Source organism: Spermophilus citellus (assembly GCF_964194105.1).
Source record: "Spermophilus citellus genome assembly, chromosome: 11".
Classification (NCBI taxonomy): Eukaryota; Metazoa; Chordata; class Mammalia; order Rodentia; family Sciuridae; genus Spermophilus; species Spermophilus citellus.
The window spans coordinates 122,628,191-122,637,710 of record NC_138192.1 but is presented as its reverse complement, the minus strand read 5'-3'; the positions used below and the strand labels follow the sequence as shown (position 1 = coordinate 122,637,710).

At 36.0% G+C, this 9,520-nt stretch overlaps 1 protein-coding gene across 1 annotated transcript; it reads right to left on the bottom strand.

The window, feature by feature from the left end:
• Nucleotides 1-159: 159 nt before the first annotated feature.
• On the bottom strand, nt 160-8,987 carry MRPL44 (mitochondrial ribosomal protein L44). The gene is made up of 4 exons (XM_081261693.1): nt 8,769-8,987; nt 6,225-6,693; nt 4,345-4,523; nt 160-636 (listed from the first exon to the last, which is right to left on the bottom strand). Exons 1-4 carry the CDS (start codon nt 8,942-8,944, stop codon nt 465-467), a joined length of 996 nt encoding a protein of 331 aa, XP_081117819.1. The 5' UTR covers nt 8,945-8,987; the 3' UTR covers nt 160-464.
• Nucleotides 8,988-9,520: the final 533 nt, after the last annotated feature.

Sequence of the window (9,520 nt, the reverse complement as noted above, 5' to 3'; positions counted from 1 at the left end):
AACCTAGACTCTAGAGATCATGTAAATACAAGTTAGTTATGGTCTGTAGTTTGCATTTCTGGAAATTTTAAGCTATTACTATCTTACTTAAATTTACATTAGAGAAGCAAAGTACATCAACCTCCTACACTTCTAAATATATCAAATTAAACTGTAATGTAACACTGAAAGAGTAACATTTTTATTGGTATTACAGCAGAGTTTCCACACCAAACATATTTAAATTATAATAACTCAAAGTTAGAAGGGAATAAAATATACCTAGCTGTGCAAATTATACACAGCAATAAAACCAAGGACTTTAATCAAAATTTCTTGGAAAACAGAGATTAAAATCAAAATCCCTGTGACCTGCTTGAATGCTTATATAATTTTAGGAATTCAATATGAAGACATATGTCTTTATAATCTTAATGTTTAGCTGGGAACATCTCTGACATTTTCCCCATGGTTTTGCTGGCTGGCTAGCTGGCAGAGCTGGTCTTCTCTGCTCTTAAGTTCTCTTTGGGTTTGGAATAGTCCCAGGGCCTTCTGTTTTCTGTGAATCCATAAAGTTTTCTAAGGGCCACTCGAGCAGCTTCCTCTTCTGCAACCAGAATGGTTTCCCCAGGTCCTTCTGCAATCAACTTTTTATCACTGGAGAGAAAACACACAGTGGTCTTCAATGACAAGGTGCCTCACAGGACAGCACACAAAGCAGTCACGTCTTCTGACCCTCACTTTAATAATGTCCCCAGAAGTAACATGACAGCTTTAGATGTACCTCTTGGTGTTTAACTAGTTTTGTTGCAAGTTCATTTTATATAGGAGTTAGACAAAAAGAATTTTCATTCCTATAAAAATATGAACAACTTACTAGGCCCAGTATTTTTCAAGTCAAAAAAGCAAGGCATGCACATATACGTATAGGCTTGATTTTTTAAGTAGGAGAAGTGGAATATATATCTTCTTGTAAAAACCTGAAATATTAAAAATATTCCTGGGAATCATTATTAGATGGTTTTTAAATCATTTTGAGTGAATTATCTGAATAAAGAAATGTTATTTGAAGAAAAATGGTTGAAAAACAGTCTTTTTCGAATTTACCACCTAAACTTTATCATAGAGGATATATCAGCTCTATATTTTAAATTACAAACTTTAGATATCTAAAACTTACTTGGATTTTTAAAACATTTTATATTTATCATGCACTCTAACTTATTCCCCCAAAGCAAGTAAGCACTAGATATTGACAATTAATGTTCTAATAAACTAATCTTCAATAAGACTCCAAAAGTGCAAGAAGTAAAATCAAGAACCAATAAATGGGACAGTATCAAACTAAAAAGTTTCTTCACTGCAAAAGAAACAATTAAGAATGTGAACAGAAAGTCTACAGAAGGGGAGAAAATCTTTACCACCAGTGCCCCAAAGCATTAATCTCCAGGATATACAAAGAACTCAAAAAAACTTAACACTAAAAAAAAAAAAAAAAAAAAGGAAAAAAACCCAATCAAGAAATGGTCTAAGGAACTGAACAAGCACTTCAAAGAAGAAATTCCAATGGTCAAAAAAATATAAGGGACTGGGGTTGTGGCTCACTGGTAGAGCATTTGCCGTGCATGCATTGGGTACTAGGTTCAATCCTCGGCACCACATAAATAAAAAAAGGTATTGTGTCCATCTACAACTAAAATATATATATATATATATATATATATGAAAAAATGTTCAACATCTCTAGCAATTATAGAAATGCAAATCAAAACTGAGACTCCATCTCACCCTAGTCAGAATACAAGTAACAATAAATATTGGCAAGAATGTGGGGGAAAATGTACACTTGTACATTGCTGGTGGGACTGCAAATTGGTGCAACTACTCTGGAAAGCAGTATGGAGATTCCTTAGAAAACTTGGAATGGAACCACTTATTTGACCCATTATCCCACCCCTTGTTTTATACCCAAAGGACTTAAAATCAACATACTACAGTGACCTAGCCACTTCAATGTTTATAGTAGCTCAATTTACAATAGTCAAACTATGAAACTAATCCAGGTGCCCTACCATAGAGGAATGGATAAAGAAAATGTGGTGTATATATACAGTGGAATATTACTTAGCCTTGAAGAATGAAATTATGGCACTTGCCAGTAAATGAATGAAACTAGAGAATATCATGCTAAGTAAAATAAGCTAGTCTCCAAAAACCAAAGGCAGAATGTTCTCCCTGATATGTGGATATTAGCCCACAATAAGGGAGGGGAAGATTAGAAATTCATTGGACTAGACAAAGGGGAATGAAGGGAATAAAGAGAAGGGAGGGAGGATAGGAATAGAATAGATAGTAAAATGAATCACACATCTTTCATATTCTTATATGTGAATACATGACCAATGTAACTCTACATTATATACAACCAAAATAATGGGGTCCTAATTGAAACAAATTATATCTATTCTATGTATGTATTATATGTCAAATTACACCCTACTGTCATGCATATCTAGTAAGAAAAAAATAAGTTCCCCTGCTGATATTTCTATTATTATTATTATTACTGGTCATCTTTAAAAATTTTAAATGTTCCTATAAGGAAACAAAGAATGTGCACATTAAATAACTATAATCCTGTTTTGCTATTTCTTAATTTTGTTTATCTACTTCCTGGAAATTTCCTGATCTACAATTTCACCTTTTAAAAGAAGGATCTCTCTGAAAGATTCATACATATCAATGCCATCAAATTACTTGGATTCAAAGTAAGGTGACTTAAAGTTAAGAAAGTGCAGAACCAAATTAATGAAAAACAAATGAAGCTATATAGGTAAAATTACAACAACACAGAATAAATTTGCTAAGAAAACACTTGCTACTTCAAAAAGTTAAAATGAAACAAACATTAATCATGTAAGTTAAACTTTATAATAATTATACATGTACATATTGCATAAAGTGAGGAATGAAGAAAATCATCTAAATGAAGTTGAAACCCAGAAGCTTTATCATCATGCTTTAATCCAATGATGTCTATATTACCAATCATCTTTAAAAATTCACTATGTAAAATTCTGGAAAAAAACTATGATCCAATGACAATCACTGTTAGCAATATGGCAACTTGCTTCTTATATTATTTTTTAGTTGAAAAATCATTTCCCAATGTCATTAAAAATTCTTTAAAACTCACCTGCAGTAGCTATTACTATATTTGGTTGGGTATATATACTCTCACTCCCTTGTTGGATGCCAAACTTATCTGTAATATTTTATTAATTCAATAACAATTTACTGACTATCAAGTTCCAGGAACTATTCTACGTAGTATATAAAGACGTGAAAACAACAAACGAATATTTTTTCCCTACAAATTTCTGTGATATTTCAAAGACAACTAAAAGTAGAAATATCAAATCAAAGGGCATGAAAATTTTGAGATTCTTGGGACAATTTCTTATAGCAATATTATACATTTTCTTTCTCTACTAGCAGAGTATGAATTGCTGATAAAGGTAAGTACTGATAAAGGTTGTGTTTAAGATTTATGAATCTAATAAGCAAAAAGAGCTCATCTCATTGTTTTTGCTTTATACTTCACATGAAACTGAAGATGAAACTTTTATAATATATAATTCTATAGTCATAAAATCCTTCCATCACACAAAATTTCCAAAAATACTGACCTAAATCTTAATATAGCTCTCTTAGATATTCAATGATTTAACTTTTTTTTTGGTAGTGCTGGAGATCAGGGTCTTGTGCATGACAGGCAAGCATTTCACCATGGAACTACACTTCCAGCCCCAAACACTTTAATCTTAATACCTGAAATCAATGTGGAGCAGATCAATTTCTTACTAACAACTAAAAAGCTTTCAACATTGGTTGTTTTACACATTTTCCACTTCTAGGCTCAGCTGAAGCTGCTGACAGGAGTAGATTCAGGTTCAATTTATAAAAAAACAAGTCAAAATTTATTTTTACACAGAAAAATTTAGCCAAACATATATCCTATGTGATTCTATAGTAAATAGTTGGTCAATGAAAACTACCATCAGCAAAACATAGATTCCTTGCCTGCCTTAATGAATGATCAAAAGGAAGTAGTAAATAGCCATGGGGATGAGATTTTTTAAAAACTTTAATGCTATTAAAGGTCATGGGATTGACCTTTAATAGCATTAAAGTGGCAGAGCACTTGCCTCGCATGTGTGAGGCACTGGGTTCAATCCTCAGAATCACACAAAAATAAATAAAGATACTGTGTCCATCTACAACAACAAAAACAACAACAAAAACTGTGAAGAGTTGTGTTTTTATAGCTTCCAATGAAATTATGAAGACTGAAATTTTACTAACCAGTATAAGCCAATGAAATACAAAGGCAGAGCTGTGGTGCTTCCAGACTGCCTAGTAATTCTAGATTCAGGAGCCGAAATGTTTCTCTTCTTCAATTCTTCTACCAGCAGTCCCATAGGATTTATTATCTTCCACATATCAAATAGATCTTTTCCAGTCATCTGAGTAATTAAGAAGTCCTGCATAAAAAACAGCAGTTTATACATTTGAATTAATACAAAGAACCTAAGGACCAAAATTCTAAGTACACTTTTAACAGAAAAACTTTACTGGTTGAGCATCCCTAACCTGAAAATCCAAAATCTGAAATGCTCTAAAATCTCATCTTTTCAAGCGTCACATTGGTGCTCAAAAACTTTCAAATTTTGGACCATTTCATATTTCAATTTTTCTATTTTCAGATTAGGGAAGCTCAACTAGTAAAGTTTTGCAAATATTGCAAAATTTGAAAGAAAAAAGTCCCAAATCCAAGACACTTCTCATCCCAAACATTTTGGATAAGGAATTTTCAGCCTGTGTTTTTTCATTCCCATATAGGCCTAATACCCCCAACCTCCTGTGCTAGGGTCTGAACTCGGGGGCCTACATAGCAGATAAGCACTCAACCACTGAGCTACACCTCCATTCCCCAAGTTTTTTTTTTTCATATAAACTTTCATAAAAATCAACTATAATTTTTATAGCATCAATATGGTCCACTAAAATTATGCAGAAGATAGAATCTTATAATTTAGATTTAAATTCCTACCACTAAGAAAAATGTTTAGTGATGAATAAATGGCAATAACTTCTGTCAGAAAATCATGTTAAAGACACACATTCAAGGCAAAATAATTTTGTCAATAAAATTATTGTATAGAAAATTTGGAAGCATTATTTTCACAGCAATTTTACGTTGCAATTAACTCATATAACAAACACTGGTAATAACACAGGATGGATGAATGTAGTCAAGAGGGGAGAAATTTTAAAAGATCTCTTAGTTCACAAAATAAAAAGTCAATTTCATTACAACAATCATTCAAGCACAAGAACTTTTATTTCAGCTTCACTAATAAAAAAAAGAAATCCTACCTATCACAGGCCCTCCTTGGAGGAGGAGGAAGACAGGGCTTGCCTATGAACAAAGTCTGCAATGGTGGTGAAGAGAGGTATTTTTCTCTAACAAAATCACCAAACTTGGTATCTAACTGAATAGATTTCAAAAGCAAGTGAGCAAGTTTTATGGACCTGATATTCCAATTCTAAATCAAGAGCCTGTTTTTGTTACTTATAAGTAACCCTGTGAATTCTTTATTACTGAACAGTAAACATATTTTCATCTAATGGCAAAGGATAAAACTTTTCCCCATTAATAAATTCTACAAAGACAGTGGGAGTCAGTTGTACCAATTACATAAGAATTTCAATTAGCTAAGATACTGGATAGCAAAGAGTTCTACCTTACAGGAACTCAGAAATCTAGGATCACTTTTTAACGCAAACAGCAGCTGGTACCCAAGCATGATGTTTCCAACTACCTGAGATGCCTGCAGTGACCCCTGACCTCATTCATTTACTAAACACCTACTGACTGCCATGTAGGCATAGGCATTATCCTTGGCCCTAGGATGTATATTAAACTGAAGATGACATGATTTGCACTCCTCTGGAAGTCACAATCCAGAATTATCCACTTCTGATGATGTCCTTAGTACAAGCCGACTGTAATAAGTAAGAATCTACTATATAAAAGCTTCAGATCTTTAATGGATTTTTGTTGGAAGAAAAATGTCACTTCCAAAGTGATATATTAAAGAAATGAATCAGAAAAGGAATTTTTTTTTTTTGTTCTTTCTACCTCAAGCATGTCCAAACACGTGCAATTAATAACTACCTACCCTGATGAAAAGTGCAGTCCTCTCAGGTCCGCTGCTTTGTAGCAGGGCTCCAATTACTGCAAAGAAAGTCCGATGCAATACAGGTGGGGGGACTGGAAATTCTGCACTCAGTGTTAACTGCTCGACAGCCAAGTTTCTAGCCACATGACACACAACTTCCTCACCAGTTAGAAAGTTAACTAGACTTCTGATGCCTTCAGTGGGCAAGTGTGGGAACTCATCTTCAAGAAACTGTGTGAGGCAAGTTTGTGAAAAAGATATTCCTTGTTCAGATAGTTCTTGATTATCTTTGAGATTCAGAAGAGCAACTTCTTTCTCGACCCCAAGATTTTGCCGTTTTGCCTCTTCACTTGCAATGTAGCATCTATTAACAAAAGCAGTTTTGAGAAGATCTAAGGAAAAGGTTTCCTGTAATCGATGTCCAAAGGCTTGTATTTCAGCATGGTAATCCCAATTGGGCTTCTCTGAACTGAAAACATAAAGACAGTAAGAGATGGTCAAGAGAACAAGATCTTACCATTACATAAAAATTTTTCATTGCAGAATAATTTTATTAATTGTATAAAGGAAATGAAAAAAAGGTTGCTTCTTTTTTAATGCCAAGCTCCAATCGTCTAAATATAAAAACTTAACTCAGATGAATGCTAGCAGTCTTTTGCTATATTCCACATATATGGTAGGATTAATTTTCCTTTTGACCTGTCACATTAAACTGGTTGTTCCACATCAGAGACTAAGCCACTGTTATAACCTTTAGGTTGCTCATTTCTGCTCTAACAATGGAACCTAGGTATGAGACATAATTATAATTTCATGGATTCAGACCATAAACAGCAAGTACATTATATTTATTATAAATTTACTAAATTTAAGTTTGGGAGGTATCCATTTAAATTAGTAATTAAATAATCTGGCATGAATATTATAAATATGTTAAAGTTTATAATCATGGGCTAGGGATATAGCTCAGTAATAAGAGTGCCTGCCTAGCATACACAAACCCTGCATGCAATCCCTAGCATGAAGGAAAAAAGTTCATAATCATTTACAAGAATGAACTAAAACATCTTCTTCTAAAGAAAAGTGATACTCAAAACTTTTAAGTAAAAAAGAGGCAACAAATTATGAAGATCTGATTTGAAAGTATAAAATGTATATAATATATGGACCAATGTAATTCACAAATTTTCTTCCTACTTTAAAAGTTTAAAATACTTAGCTTTATAATAAGCAAAGAAAAGTGAATTAGGAAGAGATTACCTTTTTTTTGCCTATTATGAAAAGAACAATAATCTTTGGCAAGTATATTCCTACTGTAGACGTATATACTGGGTCAATATTTTTTGAGAACAATATTTAAATTGTTACCAAAATTTTATACCATGAATAAGTTTCCAAAGTTGAAATCACTTCAAAGACACTCTGTTTCATTGGCTACACTAGCAATAATGTGACTTTCAAATGCCAATAAAGAGAGTGAAGTGCATCCATCCTTATTTTTGTCTTTGTCTTAAAACTCATCAAAAACATTATTAAAAAGAAAAAAAAAGCAAGACTTAGGTGTTAAACCAGGACACAAAGAAAAGACCACTGACTTCAATTTTAAATCAAATTAAAGCAAGCTTGTAATTCTGGCCAGGACTGTCCCTCCTGAAAACCCTGGGCTAGAGAACAGTCCCTCAGCTCTCTAGGAACATGGTTTTAAAGCACAAAGGGTTGTAAAGGGGCGGGGGGGGGGGGGGTCTTGAGAAGAACTTACAGACAACAGGATTTTGACAAGCATAATACAAAGGCAGATAGTAGGTTAAAGATCTACATGGCTTAACATTTCAAAGTAGGGAATAAATTTAGATCCGAACATCAGAATTTATGAGGCCACTGAGGTTTCAGAGAGGGTTGTTATCTGGTCAGGGAAAGCCAAGCATGGGTGAGTTCAAGGCACAGGCAGGCATTCCAAGCAAGTTTAGAAATGGTAGTAATTTATAGTAAAAGAGAAATTAACTTCTCATGACTTTATGAGGAGGTGGCTCCCTATCTTAAGATGGAATTAGGCTGGGTTCATCAGCAGGGCCCCGTGTGAAGTGTGCTCTCAACTGGGGCGATTCTTTTTGCCAGGCTGCAACAAGATCCATGGGGGCCAAATCCTTAGGGTGAAGGTTCTGTTTTACTCTGGGCTGCGGACCTGTGGGTGCAGAGTCAGTATGTGACCTGACCTAGCTGGCACTGCTGCGGAGCTTCCTCCCTCTTGCCCTCAGAGCGAGGCTACCAGGCCTCACCAAGGCCCGGGGACAGCGTGCCCTGCAGCCGTCCCCATTCCCCACACTCTTCCTAAGATCCCAAGGGGCGCTGCAAAGACCGGCGCCCGGCGCTCCACCGCCCGGGCACACACCCCTCTCCTTAGGCCACCCATCCAGGTCTCTTCCACGTTTTTCAAACCTTTTACGCTCAAGATAGACACGCGGCCGCCGCCGGGCAGAAATCGTGGGGAGAAAACCCAGGTCCCGCCTGCCCCGCGGCCACCCAGAAGCCTCCGGAGGCTCTTACCGGCGGACGGGTGGCGGTGGGCAGCGGAGCAGGCGCCACCGCTCTAACTCCTTCTGGAAGCGGAACGCGGCGCGGAAACCCTTTACTCCCCGAACCGGCAAGACGAGCGTGGGGGCGTCTCGCGCCAGGAGGCACCGAGGCCCAAGCTGGAACAGCCTCACCAGTCCAGAAGCCATGGTACAAGGCAGAAAGCAATGGGAGCCGGAAGGAAAACAGTCGGAGCAGTGTCACAGGAACACAGATCCCCAAGAACTGGCGGACGGAAAGAGGCGGAAGGCGGGAACACCACCAGGGGGCGATGCGCAGCCGAAGCATTTTAGTGCGCGTGCGCATGTGCTGGTTCTGCCTGTGATGGGTTACTTTCCTACCAAGGTGGCTTGAGAGGACTTTGGGTCCAAAGATTGTTGGGAGAAGTTACTTCACCCAGTCAGTTGCTCTCTTGTTACTTCTTTGGTAGTTAACCCAAGACAAAAAACTGTTTCACTTTCAGCTTAAACAAAACACTTAGATTTTATCAGAAAACATTTATATTCATTTTTAGTTTTAAAGTTGCAGACCATCTATCCAGCCACCATTGAGCAAATATTCTGTTTACTCGGCAAGTCTTGCCCCCAAATGATGATTTGTATTTAAAAACAATGTAACAGTAGATTTTTTAAAAAATATAAGCATTGGGAAAATAAAATAGTCACAGTGGAATTATGACTTTTTTTCTTCATTTTTCACTCTTTCGTTACATCATTTTATTACTT